Source organism: Zeus faber, assembly GCF_960531495.2.
Source record: "Zeus faber genome assembly, chromosome: 9".
Taxonomy (NCBI): Eukaryota; Metazoa; Chordata; class Actinopteri; order Zeiformes; family Zeidae; genus Zeus; species Zeus faber.
Window position 1 is genome coordinate 24,644,969 of NC_137197.1, and position 25,570 is coordinate 24,670,538.

At 45.4% G+C, this 25,570-nt stretch overlaps 2 protein-coding genes across 7 annotated transcripts; both read left to right on the top strand.

Moving 5' to 3' along the window:
• Window positions 1–1,367: 1,367 nt before the first annotated feature.
• Window positions 1,368–11,133, top strand: taf15 (TAF15 RNA polymerase II, TATA box binding protein (TBP)-associated factor). 6 transcript variants are annotated; one of them, XM_080007408.1, is made up of 16 exons: window positions 1,368–1,498; window positions 2,422–2,455; window positions 2,563–2,593; window positions 3,593–3,662; window positions 4,797–4,884; window positions 5,081–5,217; window positions 5,482–5,656; window positions 7,279–7,313; window positions 7,925–7,957; window positions 8,209–8,318; window positions 8,890–9,019; window positions 9,099–9,188; window positions 9,296–9,368; window positions 9,488–9,570; window positions 9,759–9,882; window positions 10,697–11,133. In XM_080007408.1, the coding sequence occupies exons 1-16, from the start codon at window positions 1,489–1,491 to the stop codon at window positions 10,734–10,736; spliced, it is 1,263 nt and encodes a 420-aa protein (XP_079863534.1). In that variant the 5' UTR covers window positions 1,368–1,488; the 3' UTR covers window positions 10,737–11,133. The 6 variants fall into 6 exon arrangements, with proteins under 6 accessions (XP_079863534.1, XP_079863536.1, XP_079863535.1 ...); XM_080007410.1 differs by having other exon boundaries at window positions 5,081–5,172; XM_080007409.1 differs by having other exon boundaries at window positions 3,596–3,662.
• Window positions 11,134–11,445: 312 nt separating this feature from the next.
• mmp28 (matrix metallopeptidase 28) lies at window positions 11,446–25,199 on the top strand (the record flags this gene model as incomplete). Its single annotated transcript, XM_080006724.1, has 8 exons — window positions 11,446–11,568; window positions 12,697–12,773; window positions 13,328–13,527; window positions 19,278–19,499; window positions 19,948–20,193; window positions 23,673–23,822; window positions 24,141–24,308; window positions 24,805–25,199. The coding sequence occupies 8 exons, from the start codon at window positions 11,446–11,448 to the stop codon at window positions 25,197–25,199; spliced, it is 1,581 nt and encodes a 526-aa protein (XP_079862850.1).
• Between the last annotated feature and the right edge of the window lie 371 nt (window positions 25,200–25,570).

The window sequence follows — 25,570 nt, forward strand, 5'->3', positions numbered from 1 at the left end:
AGGGGAATGATGCATTGTTTCAATGAGCCGTAAGGGTACAGCAAATTTGTCCACGTCTGTATATATATACTCGGTAGTCAGGTTTGCTGCGCTACATTTATTGCACCAGCAGATATCCCCCACGAGAGTGGCGAACAAAGTTTCGAGAAGTAACCGATTTATAATACAATGGTTCAAAAAGGTTTAAAGCGTCAGAAAGCCTTGTTTCGCCATCGACAGCGATAACTACAAACTGTCGGAGGGCGAGACCTGATTCAGAACAAAGTAAAACAAAAGTAAAACAAGGTGTATTTTGTAAATATTGAAATCAAAAACATTAACCTATAAATATGCATTGCGTTACATGATCATTTTATGGCATTGTATCTTTTAAAGCGATCGAGCTTTCGAACTTAAAATGGCACGGATATGGCATGGAGAGCAGGGCGTTTTGTGAACTAAAATCACAAACTGCGGCGGTTAAACAAGAGTTGGGGATGTTGTCGACTTCTCTTAACGGCGACACCGTGGTGGCTGTGCTGGGTTTCCTATGGTTTAAAAATCAAATGGTCTGCCGATGAACTCTAGAATTCGCTAATAATAGATTTAAACAAAATTCAGAATGCATAGGCGTTCTGGCGGCTCTGCAGCCTACAGTTGGGTTCAATGTAGTGTCACAATAAACAAAAGGATTTGTGATAACCATCAACCACATCCAGGAGGCGGCGGGCGGTGTATGTAGGCCATGTGTTTGTCAATGATCAGGGGGTGTGTCTTGGTTTCATTGCTGTACAGACAATAAGTACAAAAAAGCTGAACAGTCTTAAGAAAAAGACTGTCTCTCCTCCCCTCTCTCTCCTGCTCTTTCTCTCTCTTCTCCCTCCCGCTGTGGCTCTCCCCCTCTCTCTCTCTCTCTCTCTCTCCCTCCCCCTCCCCCTCTCCCGCTCTCTCCCCCCCCTGTGTGTATGTGTGTGTGTGTGTGTGTGTGTGTGTGTGTGTGTGTGTGTGTGTGTGTGTGTGTGTGTGCGCGCATGCATGTGTGCGTCCGTCTATGGTCAGATTTATTGCACATTTCAAGGTGAATGCATTCTGGTATCAGTTATGGCGTACTTTCCATCTAAAAAGCGCTACACATAAACCAAGCAGTTTATACTCTGTTTGTACTAGTTGTGGGCGAAATAGTTGAATTTTCTTTCATATTTTACGTAAAAATGCCAGACACACCAACTTGCCAGGAAACAAAATGATGTTTAGTGGAAATCAATGCCCTTCAAGCTTTCTTGTGAGGGCCTGTGCGCGGTTCACCCTCCGAGGCGGTGGGTGGCGCTGTGGCTCGGCAGAGCAGGCCGAGGGCAATACGAGGCTCCATAAGGGAAGTCGCGCAGTCTGCTTCTCTCGCTGAGGGCGCTGCGTGTGTGTGCGCGCTTCCCGGTTTTTAAACCAGCTAAAGCTAAAACAACGAAACGGGGCTAATCGGATTTTAAAAAAATATATATCACGGAAATCAAAATGGCCTCAGGTAAGATAGCCGCCAACACATTCAAAAAAAAAAAAAAATGGCTTACGGAGAACGAAGCGGGTCGAGGCGACAATGCGATGTAAGTGCGCCGTTAAGCCACAAGGCCCCGGGCGCCGTCTATTTTCTGGAATACACCCTTCCTGCCAAACGTACTGGCGCTAATCCTGGGCCGTGGCGCCGTCTATTTGCTGGCACACACAACGTTCTTCGCCAGGCCATTGTCTGTCCAGCGGCGAAAGTGAACACGGAGACCAGTTGATGGTCAATCCAAACGATTATTTTACCTCCATGGTGGGTTTTTTTGGGCGGGGGGTGGGAGGGATTATTGGAAATGGAGAGCTGCCCATACCATACCAACCCCCTTCACCTATTTCAGTCTTTTGTTCCAATCATTAGCCACAGCCGAGACCGAATGAACCGCCATTTTCGACGTGCATCGTGGTGGTCGGCCCGCCCGCTCATGCTCCCATCGCGTACTTCATTTGATTTTTAAGTGCGTTTCACCGGTTTAGTCACCCCGACACCCCCGCGGAGTGGGTGGGACTGTTAATGTCGCTATGAGCGCTTCATTTGGGATTTAGTGTCCTTTATTTTGTCGCCCCCGCCCCCCCCGTACACACAGTATATGTATGCGCCCAGACGTTCCAACATTTTAGTGTGAATTGTTGATTCAGATGGGTTTTTTGGGGCTGTTGCCAAATTTGTATTTTTATTTTGTGAATTCTTGCGTGTGTGTGTATATAGGATACTATTTATATAGGTTTAGATTATTTCTAGGTTCATTGCCATTAGCAGTTTATTTATATATATTTTCACATTGATATCACTTAATCATTTGCTTATTGATTTGATGTGCGCTGCTGTAACACCGCGATTTCTCTCCAGGGGTTAATAAAAATAAACTACCTACTCTTCCTTTACAGATTCGGGCTATGGTCAGCATGGTGCTGCACAAAGGTATTGGAGACCACATTATTATCTAAAATACTACACCACATTGTTCTGTGAATGTGATTACTGAAACATGACCACTAATATCTGATAACTTCATTGTCTTCCCATAGCTATGGATATGGCACTCAACAAAGTGGACAAGTAAGTCTATATTAAAAACACCAAAATATTGGGCTTGGGTGATGGTTCAAAATTCCAATCGGCGATAGTTGCCCGATAGACCCTTCTATTGGGAAATGGGGTGTGCACACATAGGTCGTAATGCAATGTGGCAAATGCGGCCTCCCTTTACAGAAGTGCAGGATTTATTATTTAGTAAAGTATAGAGCAATGGGGAGACTTGCGTGGGACAGTTGGAATTGGACAGTCCCTTAACACACTTGTGTTTTATAAGAAAATAAAATTAAATGTTTTTCATACAAGTAGGAAACAAACTAAAATAAATAAATCTAAAATAAAAACAGCAAAACTGGCACGGGAGTCAGGAACCGGCAGCTGCAATGTTTTTCCATTTTCTAACTAAGCAAACAAAATAATTCAGTCTTTATCTAAGACATTATATTATATATTGCTATATTATAATTACACTGCATTCGATTTCCATATTGACAATACACTTCACAAATAGGGTTAGAAGAACACAGTCACAACGAGAGGGAAAACATCGCAGTAATTATTTTAACATGTGATATGAGAACACTTTTACACAATGACCATTACAAATACTAAATCCTAAAAACAGCCCTGAGTGGGGAGAGCAGCTCTCTGCTCTCGCCCTCCGTCCCCTCTTTCTCCGCTCCCTCTGACCGATTCAGTGCGGGGAATCAAGTTCTAGAACATGTAAACTGGACTTACATCGTTTCAATGCGCAGATTTCTTTATATAAATAAATAAGAAGTCATTTGTTATTGATGTCAATCAATCGCCAAATCAAGTTTCAGAACATGTAAACTGGACTTGCATTGTCTCAATGCTCAGATTTCTTTATATAAATAAATAAGAAATCATCTGTCATTGATGTCAATCAGTCGCCAATTGGAATCGTCAATCTGCCCATGCCTTGCCTACGTTTTCAGAGCGCTGTGTTGGTGAGCTCTACTTCTATCTAATCTGACCTCTATGTCCTGTTTTTCATTTCAGCAGGGTTATGGTCAAGGGAATGGTGGTGGCTCCTATGCGGGACAGAATTATGCTGGCTACGGACAGTCGGGTAAGACAGAAATTGTGGTGTATGAACTTTAAATGACTTTGCATTTTGAAATAAAAAACAATCCATCCATTTTCTAATTAAGATTAACACTCTTGCAAAAAGGCATATTTTGCAGGATTTTGCCCAACTTTGAATGTATAAGTATGCCATTTGACATATGTCAAAGCTTCCCCCTACCAGATCTTTAGCCCTCCAACCCAATTTGAGAAAAAGGATTGTTCTAAAGTGCTTTAATATAACATTTCCACTGCCTCTCATTTGCATATACCATAGTTTCCTAGAAAAAATATATTGAGGCAGCACTATCCTTTTTTTTTTAAATCAAAATAACAGCTTCAAAATTATTTTTATGGTACACTGACTTGTAATATGGAGAATTCTACCTCTTTCATTCCCATCCGCCCCGCTGAACATCTGTTCTTGCGCTATATAACTTCTGTGTTCGGGTACCAAACCGCGGGAAAAGTGTTTTATGGACTACGTCACTTGCTTGATGTTTGGCTTCAGTAATTACAGGTTTTGTTGTTGTTGTTATTTTTTTCGCCAGATTTAAAACAAAATAAAAATTAGAAACTTGCCAGTCAAAATGTCCATTAATAATGCTCACACAGAACGTAACCGCGCTCCACCTTCCAGACAGCGCTGGAGAAATGGGCCAGTGGTGCACCTGGCACCCACACCTGTGCCGGCTCTCACTTTCATTGGGCCACGGGGTTTGTTTCACCCTCTGACTTGCGTGTGTGAGCTGATCTGGTACCTACACCGATAGCAGGGGGCCCTTACCTCCCAGCTCCCTCTCCCAGCGGCTTCGGGAAACCGGGAGGTCCGTGCAAGGGTCGTTGTAACCCCGGTGTACATTATATTTGCAACTTAGCCTGTTATCGAAACGTGACCCGTAAGGTTCAAATACATCCGATTTTTTTCGTAACTAGGGACCGAGGTTTAGGACAATAAGGTAAAAGTGCAATTGCACTAAAACTGCAGGGGCGCGATATACCCAAAGTTACATATTGTTGCTTTAATACGGGAAGCTATTAACTTATCTCGTACTCACACTTGAAAGAAAATTCAGCAATGTTGATTCTCATTCGATTTTGTGGATTTTTTTCTTTTTTCCAATTCATCCTTGGACAGAGGCATACAGCCAGCCTTCACAGGGAGCCTATGGTCAACAGCAGACCTATGAAGGCTATGGACAGCCGGCCTCCCAGGATTCACCTGGGTAAAACCCCATGCTCATCACAACACACTGGTCAAATTATATGGTGTTTTTTAAACTGGTCTGGTACTTGTGTCTATATTTTTTTTTTTCTCCATATTGCATGTGTTTGGGTACTGGGGAAATAAATATCTTTGTTCATATTCATTTTAACATACCTGCAAGATAATAACAAAGTTCCTACCATTTTCTTTTACAGATTTGCTGAAAAGTCTTCATATGGAGAGGGGTCCTATGCACAGCCAGCATCCTATGGACAGCAAGGGTCTTATGCACAGCAAGGATCTTATGGTCAGTCTCAAGATGGTGGAGGTGACTATGGAAGAAGGAATGAAGGTTAGAATTTCTGACTGTCAGTGGCAACCATTTTCCTCTTATTGATGCATTCTGAAGAACATTTTTGTCTATGGTCAGGATTTATGGTCATGATTTGTGAACATGAGCAAGTCTGAACGTGATAACCTAAAAGACATGATTGTACAAACAAACAAATATGATGATGTGTTCTGTGTGGTTGATGGTGTGGGCCAACTTAAAAGTAGACTCTTCTACTTTTGAGTCTTTACGGTTAGAGTCGATCACACTGTCTTTGTCTTCCAGGTGAAGGTCAGGGTGGGCGCTATGGACGTGATGATGCGGGCTCAGACCGCTCAGATGGTGGTGGCTTCAGAGGCAGGGGGCGTGGTGGCTATGACCGCGGCGGTTATGAGCGTGGTGGTGGCTATGAACGTGGTGGATATGATCGTGGTGGAAGAGGAGGACCTCATGGTATGGGGTAAGTTGCAGAGTGCCACTGCCCCTAAAGGTACTTCTATACATGCTTAATCAGACATGATTTATTGTTCCAATGCCATTGCATCGTTATCTAGTCAGCATGAAGTCTCCCACCTCAATCGATAATACTTGCCACTCATTCGCCATTTGCTACATATCCTCCAACCACATTTTCCTCGATTCTGATTGACTTACACTTACCACAGATAATGCACACCTGAATGAATTGGTTCCTCCTATATGCATGTGAAAATGTTGCCACTGGATCATTTAAGTGGTGATTTACATTAAAAGGACATGTGAGTTGCTGACAGTGCACTTTCTGGTTACATCCACCATGACCTCAGTGCTTCTGGGGTATGTCCTGCTTCAACCAGGTGTTGTATAGGCCCTGTATTACGACAATGATATGCACAGGTTTTGGTGCACATTGTACAGATGGTTAACTTGTAGTTGGTCTTCTGTGGCTCCAAAGGATACCCATACTTTCTGGGGTTTTGAGACGTTTCAATTTTTTCTAACCTCATCCCTTTAAGAAACTTATCCAAACGCATGTATCTATAATCAAAGGAAACGGTTTCTTTAACCAAGCTTTTGGCTGTTACTTAAACCAGCAAATTCATGTAGGATTTGAGGCCCAGGCTATTGTGTTTGAAACAAATGAATGACTTGAAAGGCTGAAAATACAAATTCCCTGCCCAGTGACTATTTAATCTACAACTTAAATGAAAAATACAACACTTCAAAGAATTGCTCTCTTAGGGTTTTTAATTTTTTATTTATTTTTCATTTTATTTTTTGCATTTTGATCCTTTTTTATTTATTTATTTCCCGGCTAATAAAACCCCAAACTCCTAACAAGGCATGTAATGTCATTACCTTGGACTTGCAGTCTTTCATCAGGGTTGGCGACTTGATGATTTGCTATTTGAACATAGTTGTATATTGTCCAACAGCAGTAGAATTGCACTTGGTCGCACTTTTTGCCTAATCTTCTTCTATGACATCAAAACCATAAAGGTTCTCTTGAACAGTGGAAAACCTCATGGAAGGAATCTTCTCGGAGCTAAAACCTCATCCTGAGCTGCCTTGCATTCAGTAGGACTCATTCAAGTGTTGTATATTTGACATGGCAAACGTGTGTGTTGTGTTAACATGGATCTACATTCTATACTACAGGTATTCAAAGTGATTGAATAAAACTTGGACCTCAGTTAAAGGAGCTCACTAAAGCGCTGAAAGAATGCTTATCTGCCGCCACAGCTGTACACCCAAATTTGGCCTCTTTGAGAAACTAAATTGTTATTTATTAACCAGCTTTGTATTATCGAATTGGACCCTATAACAAAATATTAATTTCTAAATCAAGCATGCTTGCTGGTGATCCAGTGAGATGTGACAGCCAAGTGAGTGTCTTCACTCGTCCTAATGGTTGAGTCGGAGCTGCCTCGCGGTTTTCCATTGATCACTAATGTCAAAGACTAACGAATTCCCTCGTGTGAGACATTTCTACCATAGTCGCACACTGTGGCAGGAGTGCATACTGATGGGGATGTAGGGGAGCTTTGAGCTCTCAGTTGGGACAAAGGAAAAGCCATCATATCTCCAATTTTTCCTCTGCAGAGGTGGTGACCGTGGTGGCTTCAAAAATTTTGGTGGTAAGTGATGAGCATCAGAACTGTCTCGGTTGGGGAGGAAAGATCTTGTGTTAGCAGGAGGAGAGAGGAGGAAAAAAAAACAAGCTCAGTGAATGCCACTATTTTCTTTTCCAAATCCCAAGGGACTCCACCTTTTTGTTCTTAGTGGGCTTTCTCATAAACGCACTTCAGATATTGTAAAATAACATGGAGCCTGAGTTGTAAAATAATGGGTATTGATGCATGAAGACAAAGCTCGATTGTAAATGGCAGGAGCGGGAAAGAGGTGTGCCCAAGGCGAAGAAGGAAACTATTCTAGAACTGGAGACCTTTTTTCTTTTTTTTTCTTTTTTTTTTCTTTTTTCTTTTTTTTTGGTGGTTTTTATTTTTTTATTTCCGCTGTTAAGTCCAGAAAAAAACCTCAGTTCTTCTGCCCATGCTGCAAGGTGTTGGTAAAACATACAACCGTTGGGAAACACGCTGCAGGAAACTAAAGCTTTGAAATATGTTAAAAGTAACAATGTGCATTGCGTAAGGAGGAATCTAGATAAACGTTTTATGAAAAGAGTGCACGTGTTTCAAGTTCCCATGTTCACAGAGTTCTTTCCATCCTTCCCTGTGCTGTTTTCCAGGCACTCGAGACTTCAGCCAAAGGGATGAACCAGGTAAAGTGTGTGTGTGTGTGTGTGTGTGTGTGTGTGTGTGTGTGTGTGTGTGTGTGTGTGTGTGTGTGTGTGTGTGTGTGTGTGTGTGTGTGTGTGTGTGTGTGTGTGTGTGTGTGTGTGTGTGTGTGTGTGTGTGTGTCCCCCCTGAATTTAATTTTTGCAGGAAACGGACCTGTAGCATAATGAATATTTAAGCGTATCGAAGCCCATTTGTAAGACTTAATTTCCGCCTTTGTTCATCTTGTTCACAGCTGGGGAACAGGACAACTCTGACAACAACACAATCTTTGTCCAGGGACTGGGAGAAGAAGTCACAACCGATCAAGTGGGAGACTACTTCAAGCAGATTGGCATCATTAAGGTACTGCTCGTTCTACTGTAAACCATGTTCACACTCTCCTCAGGACTAGGCATTTGTGTCTGTCTGAAATGCAGACAGACAGTGCAAATAACTTTTTTTTGTTTTGTACTGACTGAAACCTCTTGATTTTGTTCATTTCAGGTTGGTATCTCGGGCTGGGCGATAATGACAAAATCCGTTTTTTGGTTTCTTTTTTTTTTTTTTTTTTTTCTCTCAAAGAGTTATTGATATGATATGTATTTTGGTGGTGGCTATATAACGTTTTTACAAGTATTGTACAGTGATTAACAAGTTTTAGTTTAAAGAAGTATTTACACACGAGAAATATTTGGGAAGCCATCATTAGTAATGTGGATGTTATGACCAAGTAGGAAGAGACATCCATTACAACAGTCTATCCAGTTCAGTCAATTTTCATTTCTTTGCTATAATGCAGCCTCCAAGTCAGAAATGAACCATCGCCATAACAGAATGCCAGATCATATCTAGTCTCCTATCACGACAAATTGCCCTCCAATATTTTGACATAACCAGAGTGTAAGGAAATGTGTGTTTGTGTTTTTACCTCCAGGTGAACAAGAAGACAGGTCAGCTCATGATAAACCTTTACTCTGACAAGGCCACCGGCCGGCTAAAGGGGGAAGCCACAGTCTCCTTTGACGACCCTCCTTCTGCCAAAGCCGCTATCGACTGGTTTGACGGTAAGACGGAACCACGCCTGCACCGCGTTGACCCGCGCTCGCTGCGGCCGCGTTGCTCACTGCTCTCTTTTCACTCCAGGTAAGGAGTTCCAAGGCAGACCCATCAAAGTCTCTTTCGCCACTCGCCGAGCCGAGTTCTCACAGAGAGGGGGGCGAGGTACCAGAGCATGTACGTGTCGCCCGCTCCTGTTATCAAATGACACCTTTGGAAAGCAGAACTGTCGGCGTGTGAAAAACTTTTGTGATGTTGACTTAGCGGTTTGATTGCTCCGTCAGCTTTCAGTAGAGGTCGCGGTGGTGGAGGACCGAGCTTTGACATCAAAGGGGGCGACTGGCCCTGCCCCAACAGGTGAGTTGGATGTTAATTGAACGAGGGGCTCATTTCATGTCGTGATGATCATTTCGTTGTTGCCTTAAAAAGAAACCACATCCGTGACGTTGGATTAATATAAACTACTCCTTCCGCAGCTCGTGTGGCAACATGAATTTTGCACGGCGGTACGAATGCAACAAGTGCGGCGCGCCCAAACCTGGGGATAGCTTCGGCGGCGGTGCGTGTTTCTACTGGCTTTCTTTATTACCCTTTTTTGGATGTGCTTCGCATTTCTAATATAGTTAAATGCTGTTTCAGGTAAACTATTTCGACCACCAGGCTCTCTTTTCGACACAACTTGACATTCTTTCCTTTATTTCGTCTTAGTTTCTTCAATTTTTTTATTTTTTCCTTCATCTTCTTCAGATCGTGGCGGTGGTGGTAGAGGCGGTTACGGTGGAGACAGAGGCGGCGGCTTCAGGGGTCGTGGTGGAGGATTCCGGGGTGGAGACCGCAGTGGGTACGGGGGAGGCTACAAGATGGGAGGAAGGTGAGTTCAGGGACACCTTTAAGTGGTTAAATGGATTTTGCACGGAAGGTTCCTCTGAGGATTCACACAGAAACTTGGACTTGGAATAAAAATTCTTAGGTCCTACTCAGTCTACCACGGAGTAGGACCTAAGAATTGGTGATGAGGTTTTCATTAAGCCATGTTTCTTGTAGGCTTTCTCGAACATAGCACCATCTCTGATGGAGCGATGATCTTAATATGCTGCCATCCATGACACCTACAACTCCAGGGGTTTGCATGAATGCTTTTTGATTTTTGCATTACTTAATTGAGTTGACAAAATGTATAAATCTGCAATTAATTGAGGAAGTTAGTGTTGAAGAAATTAATAAATCATTTCTTGGGGCAATTTCTGTCAGATGACTGAATATGGGCCTGGATTCTGCTTTCTGGATTTATTTATTTTCATGTGAATTTAGCTCTGGTGTATTTCACTGCTTAACCAATAGAGGGCACAGTCTGCCTAAAGTTTTGTTGCCCGCTGGAAGCCTTTAAGCTTCTTTTTCAGTCCTGGCTCAAAATGTTCAGTTCGACTCTCACATGTAAAAACAGTACATTAATTTATCGTGATTTTAGAGGATGTCTGCTATTTTGTGATGCATCTTGCTGTGTTTAGTGCGCAAGTTCCAATGTATTATATTCACTGTCTGGCTGACGGATATGGGGCCATGTTTGAAATGCTGCTAAACAAAATACCTTGATAGCACTAGTGCTCTTTAGACAAAGATGTCGCACATCATATGACATGTGGCAGAGCCAGTGGCTAATAAATGTGTTTCTCTCTCTCCTCCAGAGGTGAACATAGAGAAGACAGAAGAGACCGGCCATACTAAGCGTTGAACAGACGCGCTCCGTTCCAACCCCAGGGTTTGGGGTGGTGGGAGGTCTGTAGAGGGATGGAGATGAATGGATTGACTCTGACCTGCATACCTTCCCTTTGCCAATGCATCCCGCGTATTGCTTTTAAGATCGGTTTGAGAGGGAAGGATGCACAGTAACTGTGAAGGGACGTATTGGCAGGGTCTGCATAGGGTCAAAGTCGTTATGTTTTATTTTTGTCTTTTTTTTTTTTTTTTTTTTTTTCTTTCTCATTTTCTTTGTACATCTTTTAATTTTTCTCCGATTCCAGGTCCAGGCTTTTTGTGTGGGGTAGGCTTCGTATCATTGTTTTGTATGAACAAAATAAACTGTTTTACTTCTTTCCAAAATATTAAAAACTTGTGAACTTTTTGTCCCTTGTTTCACGTTTACCTTGGTTACAACATTAAAACAGTTTGACCACTTTTTTTTTTATTTTTATATATCGTTTAAAAAAACCAACAACCATACATGCATGATGTGTTATGCCCTGGTCTGGGGCGAAGAGGCGGTGCCGGCCCTCCTCTCGATGAGGCTTCAGAGAGGGAGAGCCCCGCTCTGCATCAGGGTGGAGGTGTGTGGCGCCGGCATGAAGAAGGAATATCTGCCGAGAGCCTTTTCATCCGACTACAGCGGCTGAGAAATGCGTGACGTCCGAGAGCCGCACATGAGGCTGCTCCCATAATGATCCTCCGACGTCCCCCGGACCCTGCAGCGGCGTGCCTCCTGGCTCTGGCCGCCCTGGTCGCAGCGAGGTCCGCGGTTTGTCCCCCGCTGCCCCCGGAGTCGAGGCGGAGCGGATCCCAGGTAACGCGCTGATTTGGGGGTAAACTGACGTGGCGGTTCGCAAGCCTTTTTTACCGGGATTTTAATTTGGAGCCGCGTGTAGAGGTGGTGGCGATTCCGAAACGGCGGTCCGCGGCCCCGCAGGAGACCACGAAAAACAAAAAACATTGAGATATACGTATTATATCGATATAGAATCGTGCAATATTCTTAAAATGTTTTCCCGCCCTCACAAATGAAAGTTTTTTTTTTTTTTGTTAACAGCTGCGCATTTTGCCAGTCAGGTAGAAGTTGTGCTATGTGTACACAGTATATCCCAGTTTTGCGCCCCACGGTAATAAAGCGTCTTTATCTACACGACACTTTATTTTAGATCATTTATTTGGGCGAACGCGGCTCCTTGGTCCGGCGTTAGTGCGGTGCAGTCGCCGCAACGTACCTCCTGCATACCGGGCTCAGACCTGCTCCAAAACATTCCGTAGCAATTTGAATTGGTGTGATTCTTGCTCTGGCATCAGGGGCAATATTCCTCTTTCATGAAACCCACCTGTCATCTGGTCAGTTTTGTTTTTTTAATTTTAATATATATAATTTTTGTATCTCCATCACTGTGCTCTGGGTCTGCAGAGCTCCAAACACCTTCATGCCTTTCCTAATTCCCTTCTATTTCAGGGCCGTTTCAATCAAGTGTTCTTGGCATGTATGCTGACACAAAATATTTAACAAGTTGTAACCGAAATTAAAGGCAAAGCCCTGAGGGTGTCTTCTTTTTCATTTTGGGAGTCAGGAATCCTATATATGCCCCCCCCCCCCAGGAACCTGCAGGGCTGCACATGCCACTACCTGACTGACAATAACATGGAAAAATCTTCATTTCTCTAATGATGTGTTTGTGGGAAAGCATGCAAATAACAGAATACAGCATTTATAATTTTGGAGGGCAAGACATTTCAGGTAATAATAAAACTATATATAGCTCTGTTAGAATATTCTCAGTTTATCAAAGGCTAAAAGCATAGAAACCATGCTCTACTTGAGGCCCGTCTCAGAAATTGTAATTAATTTTTTAACTTTTTATTTATATTTTTTAAATCTTGAGCTTTGACAGTTTGCTCGCCAAGAATGGTCGACATGTTTCGTTCATTTCAGGTATTTTTGGAGAAGTATGGCTACTTGCATCAGGACGTCCACATTCACAACTCGACTGAGGTGCGGTCGGCCATCAGGTGGGTGTTTGGGAGGTCAGTGTGGGCTGTACTTAACTCACACTCATCCAGTTACTTATTTTTGGTAGGTTTGGTTTTTTTTTTTTTCCTCCAAGTGTGCATCAGGCCAAACCCAGAGCACAGAACCAAAAAAAACACACTCTGATGTCACTACCTCGAAGCCTTCTCTCCTGATCCCTCTGAACCGAGCAGCCCTGGTCTATACGCAGTCCTAACTGAGACTCTCCAATTATTTGTATTTCGATAACCGCTGATTAAATCCATTCTTTGCATCTCCATTGCTGTTATGTTACCTGCATCTGGCCGTTTGAGTGTTCGCCGGGTCGACACCAAATTAACTTCTCACTGTATCATGTTGAATACGGCCTCACTTTGCTTGATCTGTTCTGTCGCCGTGTCACTGCGATGGGAGTTAATTTGTCTCTTCAAAGGGTACAGGGGAGGGGAGATGTGCCATCGTGGATCACTCTGATGAAAAAACATTTAGCCCTGGTTTAGGCCGCGCGGCTCCACACCGAAGCTGACCCCTTTCGCGTGGCCTGTCGTCTCCGCAGGGAGTTCCAGTGGCTGTCCCGCCTGCCGCTCACGGGGAGGCTCGACCGCGCCACGCTGAGGCAGATGGCCGAGCCTCGCTGCGGCGTCACGGACGAGGGCAGCCATCGGGTGTGGGCCCGGAGGATCAACGGGGTCTTCACCGGGAGGGGGGAACCCAACGGCCGCCACCGGCACCGCGAGAAGCGCTCCTCTCTGCAAGGTAAAGGTAGATTTGAAAACACGTCCACATCCTGTGTGTGTGAGCGAGTGGACTTTGTACGGGCGGAGGAATAAAAAGCGGAAACCGCCATCGCCGCTTTGAGGTGCGACGCCCGACGACTGATGTTTGTGCATTTCGTTTCGCGTGTTAGTCAGCTGGTGTCTGCCGCGTAAGCCCAGGTCCACGCTGTGTAAGGCCCATGCTCGTCCACCGCCTTTTAAGTCTTGGTTGTAAAACGTGAGCTGGGTGCGTCCACTGTCGTAAAACTCAACGGCCGATGGACCTGGAGGGCTGCGTTTAAGGTTCCTGGATTGTCCGGACGTGGCACGTGCCGGCGGCGGCGGCCCCGGATCTTTGCCCTCGTCCTTCTTCTCGTGTCCCTGCTGGTGACTGGTGATTGATACCCATATTAAAGGCAAACCTAAGGAAGGAATTTGGAATTACCCCCCCCCCCCATGACTGAGTACTGCAGAAGACTAATCTGGATCCATGCTCACACTTGACGTACAACTGCCAAATTCTTTGTGAATGACAACGGCAATTTTTCTGCTGGAAACGTAGTGATGCATCAATGGAGTGATTGTTCGATCTATGAAGAGACGACAGACTGTTTAGGGTTAGGCTTTTTATGGGTGAGGTAAGTTAAGAATTCCTTCGACACATTGTTCCACTTCACACATTTTCTAAATCATCTGAAGTGCTTTTAGTTGGGGGTTAAATCGTACATATTTTTCTTATCGCAAGATGTATAAATGATCAAGTTGACCCTCTAACCCAGCGATTCAGAATCTTTTTCATAACCAGGACCCTTCATTTTGGGGACCCCTGCTCTAGAGAGTTATGACGTCATGATTTCATATCTTTGCCTCCCTGAGACCTTTCCACCCTCCCTGGAGGAAGATCAGCGCCGCCTGCCCTGTGCTTCCCTCCCTCCCTGCAGCCACGACAGTTAACGCGCTGCATCCCCCCCCCCCCCCCCCCCCCTGCTGAAAACATTGGCTCATGTTCTGGGAATGTGGCGATGGCCCATGTTTGCCGCCGCCTCTTCGTGTCAGTACCTGACGCGATCCATCCCCTACCCTGGGTAAACACTTCTCCAGCCGACCCAGGGCATGACTGACTGGCTGCCTGGTGCTCTCGGGAGGCTGTTCCAAACGGGCGGACGCAGACAGCGACAGGTGGTGCAGCGCGGACGGCTGCTGCCGCGGGATGCTTTATTGTGATTGTGTGAGGTGACAGGAGGCACGGCTCTGTTTTTGTTTTGGCCACAGATGTGACTCATGGGACAGGCAGCAGTGTTATTACACAGACAGGAGTCCCAAATAACAGATACTGTTACACCTTGAGGCCAAATGTCCCTCAGACCTGCTTTCATGTTCCTTCCCATGTAAGCGTGTAGAGCAGACGTTTAGTGAACCCACTCTGATCCCATTCATCAGAATCAGATTCGGAATGGATTTATCCCCCAAAGTATATTTTCATAAATGAGGAATTTGTCATGGTGAGGATTGGTGCATTACTCTACAGAAAATTATATATATATATATATATATATATATATATATATATATATATATATATATATATATATATATATATATATATACAGTATAAGTGTAACAGTCTGAAAAATAAATAATAAAATAATAAAATTATATAACTATAACAATAAAAAGTTTTTTGCCAAATATACACAAAAAGGCCCCAAAAAAGTACAGAACAGAAATAGTCAAATATGCATAAATAAACAGAATATACAAAAATCAAGAAGATTAGATGATTTCTCAATGAAGACTCATTAACACGATACACTAGAGCTCGTGACGTCTTGTATTTTCTATTTTCTCATGGCGCGAGACAAATTATATAAGTCGGCAATATATTTGATTGGGCGCTCGTCTCGGCTGCGAAAAATAAACCAGCGATTGATATTTCTGCTCCGCTGTGGCGCGTTGTGATGTTGCGTTGTGGGAGCTTCCCTCCAGCGGGAAAAAAACCCCAGAAAAACAAAACTTTAACCGGTGAAAGGCTTCTCTCCTGCAGCTCCACGGCCGTTCCCACTGATATTTACCGAGCTGGAATTCCTTTCAGCCACGTCCGAGATAAGCACTGCACGTCACGATAGGCCTGAGTGTGAGAGTGTGCTTTCCCAGGGTGGTCTGCTTATCAACCCTTCACTGATGTTTAACTACTATAAAATCATTCATTCTATCGCGGAACCTTTTTCTCTTCTCTGGAATAACAGAATTATTGTGTGAAACATATAGATAACACATAATGTATTGATTAGTAATTGGGTTAGGGCTGGGATTAACCCTAACCCATAGTTTTATACTGTTGTTTTTGCTATTTTCAGTATAAAATAAATAATTGTAAGTTTTACCTCCCAACCCCAACCCTAGGGTTAGGGTTAGGCCGAAAAACCAACCCAATTATCAAACCCAACCCACAGCCAAGCCAGCCGGCTTGATACATGCACGCACCCACGTCCATGAGACTAACAAGCTTCCTTCCGCCTCTTAACAGCTGAAAGCTCAGCACCTGCAACTTACTCCCACACAAACAGTAACTCTGGCTATCGACTGATCTCGATCGCTTTCCAAAATCCCGCGATTTGCGCTCCCTCATCGAGCCGCGCTGCTGCGGAGGCCACACAGCTAATTGCTTCCATGAGGGACGCCGTGGAATGTCTTCTCTATCTGAGCGACTTCCTGGCTTCTCTGGCGTCCGGCGGGACCCGGGGGGACTCCGCGGAGGCCCCGCCGGAGAGAGAGAGAGAGAGAGAGGGTGCCGGAGCAACGCCCCGTTTCAGACCTGCTCATCACGTATCGTCACCTGGGGACACGCCTCGCTCAGTGCTGCATGTAAACACAGACCCACCTACGTTGTATTATTTAAGGAATTTATTTGGGAAATGGGGAAAAAAAAAAAGTTGTTTACCTGTTAAGACAAGAGGTTTCACCTGGGTGTTTCGGAACAATTTGAATGTGTCATGTCATGAGATTCCTTTGGCCAAACATATATACACACACACACATATGGGGATCAGTGTGTATATATATATATATATATATATATATATATATATATATACTCATATATATATAGTATATACAGTATATGTATATATGTATACATACACACGCATACACAATATCCTCTGGCACCAAGACGTGAGCAGCAGATCCTTTAAGTGCTGTATGTTACGTGGTGGTGGAGATCATGCTTGCTGTTCCAGCACATCCCACAGATGCTCGATCGCATTGAGATCTGGGGAATTTGGAAGCCAAGTCAACACCTTGAACTCTTTGTCATGGTCCTCAAATCATTCCTGCACATTTTTCGCAGTGTGGCAGGGCTCATTATCCTGCTGAAAGATCAGGGAATACCGTTGTCATGAAGCGGTGTACTTGGTCTGCAACAAGGTTGAGGTAGTTGGTACGTGACAAAGTAACATCCACATGAATGCCAGGACCCAAGGTTTCCCAGCAGAACATTGCCCAGAGCATCACACATCTCCACTGGCTTGCCTTCTTTCCATAGTGCATCCCGGTGCCTTCTCTTCCCCAGGTAAACAACGCACAAGCACCCGACCATCCACATGATGTTGAAGAAAACGTGATTCATCAGACCAGGCCGCCTTCTTCCATTGCTCCATGGTCCAGTTTTGACGCTCACGTGACCATTGTAGGTGCTTTCAGCAGTGAACAGGGGTCAGCATGGACACTCTGACCAGTCTGCAGCTACACAGCCCCACACGCAGCAAGCTGTGATGCACTGTGCGTTCTGACACCTTCCTATCATAGCAGCATTAACTCTTTCAGCCATTTGTGCTACAGTAGCTCTTCTGTGGGATCGGACCAGACGGGCTGGACTTCACTCTCCATGGCATCGTGACCCTGTTGCTGGTTTGTTGGTTGTCTTTCCTTGGACCACTTTTGGTAGGAACTCACCACTGCATGCTAGGAACACCCTACAAGACCTGCCGTTTTGGAGATGCTCTGACCCAGTCGTCTAGTCATCACAATTTGGCCCTTGTCAAAGTCGTTCAGATCCTTACGCTTGCCCATTTTTCCTGCTTCCAACACATCAACTTCAAGAACTGACTGCTCACTTGCTGCATAATATATCCCACCCCTTGACAGGTGCCAGTGGAACGAGATGAACAATGTTATTCACTTCACCTGTCAGTGGTTTTAATGTTGTGGCTGATCTGTGTGCGTGCGTGCCTGCGTGCTTTGATATATACTGTGTGTTTATATATACATATATGTATATATATATGTAGCTGACATATATATTTATTTATCTGTTTGTTTGTTTTGCAGCTGTAGGGATTTTTCCAGTGAATCCCATAATATTACATACGTGGGTTGTACATACTGGGGTCATTAGATCAGCTTAAAACAACGCTTTAATTAGTTAAACCTATATATTTTTAGTTTTTTCCAACATAAAATGTGCATCTTAATTTCTCCATTTCAAGTTGAGAACACATAAGAAATGTCAATTTCATGAACGTAACCGACTCGGTTTTGATTTTTCCACAGGGTGGCTTCGCCATACTGTGATGGTGGAGTTGGTTGTTTTTTGGGTTGTCTATGTGAGAAACCACGCATACAAACTGAAATCACAGCCAAGCCCAATGCCCTCAGTCCAGGAATTTCATCCCCGTCTCAGGGGAGCTATTAGGGGGTGAGAGATACGGCCCTGGTTGGCTTCCAGAACACAGTGCATGCCTTGTTCTCCCTCGCAAATATTATCAAATACATTTACATTAAGTGAATTACTTCGCCGCCCCGAAAAGATATTCTCGGCCCGCGCCGCTTGCCCGAGGCAATTGGCCATCGCCGAAATGTAAAATAGTTACTGTTGTCCTGGCCTGTCTGGGGGTCCAGACGTCTCTCTCCCTGCAGCTCTGCAGGACATAATGAGCGTTTCCTGCGAGGCAGCCCGTCTGTCTGGACGTTGTTGATATACGCTGCCTGGATCGCTCCGTCGGTTTTTTGGATGCAATGTGCACTTTGGTTCTCAGATTGCTACGTTGCGTTCAGCCCATGTATACATAAAGAGATTAAGGTCTTGTAAATTAGAGAACTCTACCCCTTCAATTTCCCTTATCCCCGAACAAATGTGTGATTCTGGCGATTGCGACACGTGTAATTATTCTTAAATCGAGAAACCGCCGACACGTGTTTCAGTAAACTGCTCGGTGAACTGCGCACTAAGAGAGTGGCTGTTTACCCAGCTCAATGCTGCCAGGACTCTGCACCGAAATATCTATTTAGGACTGGAGCTCTGCGTCTCATTTGTATTTATTAAACAATATTGGCAGCATGCGAATACACATCTCATCCGGATAAAACCTCTAATGACCCGAGTTTACATGGTTCCCAAAGTGATGTCACAAGCGCTCGACAAACATCCGATCAAAAGCAAATCAAGAGGCCACAGAAATACCAGGAATGAATTTAAACAAGGTATTATAAGAAGACAGCAAGAACAGGATGGGTAATAAATATTTATCCCGGGCAAACAATAATAAGAGGGTTTAAGCTTTAGGCAGGGGAGAGACAAACCACGTTCTCAGTATACACCAGTTTACACGGACGCCACTTGAATGAAATCCACCAAAATCCATTATCCCTTAAAAAAAATATATAAAAAATTCAAACATAGAAATCCAGACCCCAAACAATCGAATCTCACAGACCACCATCTCTCTGTGTTCTCTCGGGGTCGTGGTCCAGGCGAGAAGTGGTTCCAGCGCCACCTGACCTATCAGATCGTCAACTGGCCCCGGAACTTGTCCCCGGGCCCCGTGCGGCTGGCGGTGAGCGCTGCGTTCCAGCTGTGGAGCAACGTGTCGGGCCTGGTCTTCCGGGAGGTCCCCGGGGGCCCCGCAGACATCCGGCTGGCCTTTTACGAGGGGGACCACAACGACGGGGCCAGCAACGCTTTTGACGGACCAGGTGGGGTCCCACTGTCACATTTGTCCCCGGCTGCATCCTCCCATTTAATAGGCGGGCGCGGGGTCAATTTTAGTTGAAGCAACCATTAGCTGCAGCCAAAGCCATTAGCTCTTATTGGGCAAATGGCTGTTCCAGATGTACGTTATGAGCCAGTAAAGCACGGTTATAGGTGGCTTTTAATGTAATTGCTTTGGCTAGTTCGGGGGAACCAACAAACAGTGTGTCATGGCACTCTTAATGCAGTTGTGCAGCAATATTTCATCCATAAACACAGTGAAGACCACATATTTTAGTGATTTTGGTATCCCAGTATAACAGTGGTATGCTCTAAATTTGCCATAAAATGCCTTTATGATACGTTGATTCCTGTATGGTGTAACAGGTTGTATTTGCTGTATTTAATGAAGTCTTATCTGATCCGATCTGATCTAACCTTACCCTATCTGAGGTGGGACCCTGGCCCACGCCTTCCTGCCGCGCCGGGGCGAGGCGCACTTTGACATGGCAGAGAGGTGGACGCTGAACGGACACAAGGGACACAACCTGTTCATGGTGACGGCCCACGAGGTGGGACACACGCTGGGGCTGGAGCACTCCCCCGTGCGCCACGCCCTCATGTCCCCGTACTACAGGAAGCTGGGACGCAACCTGCTGCTCAGCTGGGACGACATCACCGCCGTGCAGCGGCTCTACGGTACGGGGAAGTTCCACTGGCACTTGATATGTCGGCGAGAGTGTACGTTTTTAAAAATAATAATAACTGCAGTCGTCTCTGGTAAATAATACCCCATCATGCAAATAACTCATGACACCGAGACAAGTTCAAGGAAAACGATAAAGTGTGGAAAAAGAGATGAGGAACGGATAAAGAGTGTCTTTTTAAAAGTCAAATTGGGGGTTTTTTTCACGCTTTCCTTTTGAGCCGCCTTGCCCCTGGAATTCTGGTGGAATGTAATATTTTTCGGGCGTGTTTCCTTTTTATCAGCTCATACCTCGACTGAACATCCACAGAAATGTGTGACACTTTCACTGCAGGCAAACGGTGCTGAAGGGCGTCAAACACACACCTCAGTGAAGGGGGTGACACATACCGTCTGGGAGATTCTGAGACTCGCTTGGGATTCAGGGGGAGTTGGAATTACCAATAATTGTATTTCATTAAATTTATTATAGTAAATAGGCCTCTGTCAGGAAATTTGACTTCAAATTCACGTTATTTTGTGCCGGATCAAAGGGAAAGGAGAGTAGAACAGGAATGTCTGAATTCCTGCGCTGCCTCCCATTAAACTGGGGGATATGGCACTGGGATGTGAAAAGCCGCGGGAGGGAGCCCCCAACACCCACAGCTCCAACCACACAATTACTCAGAGTAGAAGAAAAAAACATTTAAACCAACACCACACACAGTTTTTGGCAGGTTCACTGAGAATGTGTGTTTGTGCTTCAGATGCGTGAGGATGATTAACTGCCTGATGGAAATAACCCTCCAACTCCCATTGTCCATTGTCCAGACAATCCACTGCATGTGTACACACACACACACACACACACACACACACACACACACACACACACACACACACACACACACACGGAAAAGACGTGTGATTTTGTTGTTGTTTATTTTGTATTGTTGTATTTGCACACACATTTGTGTATTCACACACACACACACACACACACACACACGCACACACACACACGCACACACACACACACACACACACACACACACGCACAACAATACACACACGCACACACACACACACACACACACACACACACACACAGACACGAACATGGAATTTGGTCAATAATGTCGACATATATTGGCCTTCGTCTTAACACTGGGAACACAAACACACTCTCACTCGTGCACCCACACACACACACACACACACACACACACACACACACACACACACACACACAGACGCGCACACACACACACACACACACACACACACACACACACACACACACACACACACACACACACACACAGACGCGCACACACACACACACACACACACAGACACAGAATTTGGTCAATAACGTCAACATATATTGGCCTTCGTCTTAACACTCTGAGCAGATACACACACACACACACACACACACACACACACACACACACACACACACACACACACTCCTATGTGAACTCTGTCTTCCCTGTCCTGATGGATTGCTCGTGTTAGCGGCTTTGGGAGCCTCCTGGACGTGTCTTTCCGATGACAAACAGAGCGATTCTACGTATTGACTGTGGTCGTCCCTCGTGGCGTGTGCGGGACAGGTTTCCACACGTGCGGCCTCAGAGGAGTCTCTCATCGCTGGAGCTTCGGTGCAGTTTAGTTAGCTGCACTCTTCTCCTGTACACGGTTTTTAAATTATTACTTGAAATTCCTTGAACCAATAACCATTTTTGTTTTTGAAATGGCCGCGTGGAAAACTCTTTCAATCGGAGCCGCAAATCTGAATTGTGCAAACAAGTGGTGGAAAACACAATCGTCTCCTCTTCTTCTTCTTCTTCTTCTTCTTCTAGACAGTTGAGCCTGGAGGCCCGCCTGCCGCTTCTGTCTGAGGGAGAATGTTCTGGTCATTTAAGTGTCCCAGACCTTTCTACCTGACATGTCACCACCAGCACCCAAAACCAAACCATCACCCTCCTCCCCTGAAGAGCCACTTGTTGCCTTGTTAAGGGGTCTTTAAAAGCATTAATGTTCAAACTCATCCTTTTCCCGCTTTCATGTGTTGCATTCCACGTGTTGTAGGTTTAGATATCTTCACACACTATCACACCAGTGTCCCCGTGGGAATGTCCCTTTATCAACGTGGAACGACAGCCTGTTAAAAACTCCCAGGGAAGCACTCCCACAAATGTTTTTTTTTTTTTTTTTAATTATTATTATTATTGACGCATAGAAGGAATGCCACCGTGGAATCCTCTTTTTGGGAGCTCCGCACATCAGGCGGAATTCGACAAAGTCCAGAATGCTCCCCTGCTCAACGGACAACGACAGCAGAGCAGTTGTTCCCAGTTTGAAGCGACGCACGGTCGTGGACCAGCTGCTCAGAGATACAAGAACTAGGATGTCGATATACTGTGTGTGTGTGTGTGTGTGTGTGTGTGTGTGTGTGTGTGTGTGTGTGTGTGTTTGCGCGCGCGCCATGGAGATCTGATGAGACGTGGATGTCTTACCTGAACCCACTGAGTAGCAAGTACACACTCACATATAGGTGAAGAACAGGAACTTTGACCTTTATGAGCTATGGAAAACATGGTGCTCCTAACATGCACGCAAACCTCATGTACACTGTACACGTGTATATTTTTTTTTAAACGCCGGTTGGTATAATAATCACACAATCCTCATAATCAATTGGGTTTTGGGGGTTTTCTTGGTGTGCTGGTGATAACACAGGGCTCTGCCGCGCACTGATAAACATGGCTGCGCGTAAAAGCACATTTCAAACATGGAGGGTGTTAGGTCCGTGCTTCGGCGCCGAGCTGCAGAATCACACACATATATCAGACGTACAGTATATTACACACAAACTCCCAAACGTTCCAGCTCATGTGTACCGACAGCCCCGACGGGCAGCTGTCCGTCCGCATGTTAAACTGTGGCGCGTCGCTTCATGTCGGCTGTATATGTTTGATTCTCCCGCAGACTTCCTTCTGCGCTTGGGTGAGCTGATGTTATCAACCTCTTGTACAAATGTTTGTTCTGCTGCTTTGGCTAAACGGGCCACGTTGACGTCTCATGCACCGCCCGAAATCAAAACGGGTTGTCACACTTTTAATTCTTTTTTTTTTTTTTTTTCGTTCAGCACTGTTCAGTTGACACGAGTAATAACCTGATGGTTGTTTCCGACGTCCAAGTGTAATATTGAACGTGAGGACGTCAGTTTACTCTGCTTCTCAGTCGTCCAGTTTATTTCCTGTACAGAGCCATCTTTCTAAATACCAGCCAGCCACATCCAGGACCATTTAAATGTTGAAACGTCTGTTTGGGTCCGTCTATTTATTTAAACGCTTCCATAACGCTTGCAAGAAAATCTCCCAACGCCGGAGAGCTTTGGGAGAAACAGTGACAGTGCCTGGTTATTGTTCTTCCCCTCACGGTCAGCAGCTACGTCCTGGTGTTATATTTTTGCTCTGGCCACCAGGGAAGCCTCCGGGGGGCCGCCCCGTGCGGCTGCCTGGCCAGGCGTTCAGCTGGACGCTGCAGGAGTGGGAGCTGGCAGAGGTTCCCCGTGGGAGTCCCGACGCCGCCCAGCCACTCTACTGCCAGGGGGTCTTCGACGCCATCACGATGGGTACGGTCCAAATTGATTTCTGTTTTTTGGATGTGGCTTAAAAAAAACAAAAAACAACACGCTCGTGGAACAGGTTTTAACATAGAGAACAACATGCCTCACGTCAGCGAATGCATTCCAATGTCAGATATGATGAATTACGTGCACTCAGTATTTCCTCACTTCTAGAGGAGATGTCTCGAAATGTCTCCGATGCCAGAGGAGGTGAACATATCGATCACCGCTGTCGCATTATCTTGTGGCTGTGTGTGTGTGTGTGTGTGTGTGTGTGTGTGTGTGTGTGTGTGTGTGTGTGTGTGTGTGTGTGTGTGTGTGCAGACCAGAACGAGACGGTGCTGGTGTTTCGGGGCAGCGTGTACTGGACGGTGGCGGCTGACGGCAACGTGAGCGGGCCCCTTCCGCTCCGCCAGCGCTGGTCGCACCTCCCTCCGGCCATCGAGGCCGCCGCCTTCTCCCCGCTGGACTCCAAGTGGTACTTCTTTAATGGTGCGTGTTTGTTTCGCCTGTTTTCCCGGAGGCCGAAGCCAGTTTCTCATACTTGACATTGTTTGGTGAAGGCCCAAAACATGAAACTTCATGGCTGTGGATCCACCCTCTGCTGCCCAAAACATCGTTATCATCATTTTTTTCGGCCCACATTATATTCTGAGAGGAAAAGGAGATATAAAACATCCTCCAAATTATTCCATTCGCTGATCTAAATGTGGTATGAGAGTTTCACTTACAGGTAAGTGTAAAATATTATATACTGTTTACAGAGGCACTTCTATGGTATTGATTGTGGGCAAAAAATACGTTGGAACCCTTTTCCAAGGTTGTTGTTCAAATAAGATTCAAGAAACATGCCGCTAATATGTTGTGGAAACGATTTCTGCAACCGAGAAGTCATGATTGGTTTTCATGGCAGAATAGAATCCAGGATGTAAATAAGCCTTCGGTGCCGCCGCTGCTTTCATCTGTGTTCTGCCGTCCCGGCGTGCAGGGAGGCGGATGTGGCGCTACTCGGGCAGCGCGCTGGACCCCGGCTTCCCCAGGAGGAGCACCGAGCTGGGGCTGCCCCGACACCCCGACTGCGCCTTCTACTACGCCCCCCTGGGACACATGGTGCTGTTCAAGGGCTCCCGCTACTCGGTGCTCAACCTGGAGACGCTGCGGGCGGAGCCCTACTACCCCCGCCGGCTGACGGACTGGAAGGGAGTGCCGCCGCGCACCAACGGAGCGCTGACCCGCCCGGGCGGCCGCGTCTACCTGTTCAGGGAGCAGCAGTTCTGGAGGTTCGACCCGGTGAAGGTGCGAGTCACCAGACGAGGCCAGTGGGTCAAGGAGCTGAGCTGGACCGGCTGCGCCAACCCTCCAATAAGCAACAACATCCTTTGACGAAAAAAAAAAAAAAAGGTGTTTGGACCTTAGATAAAGTGCAATTAATATGTGTGAAGTATTAACTTGTTCCACAGGGGTGTGTTTTGCGGCGTTTGACCAGCTAACTGTATTACTTCTCATGCACAACAGAAACAGGGAGCAGTTGGGTGTTTGGTCTTGTGTAGCCCAACAAAATTAAACAAATCTGGATATTTATACCACATTGCAATTGATATTATAGTCTCGGGAAATGCTATAATATGCATAATGATCACAACTGAAACCCAACTGGACTCTGCCCAATTTAGTTTTATACTAGAAACTTCCTTAGGGTGAGTTATTCTGGCAGAATAATCACAATTTAGTCATAAAACAAACTTTTCATAATT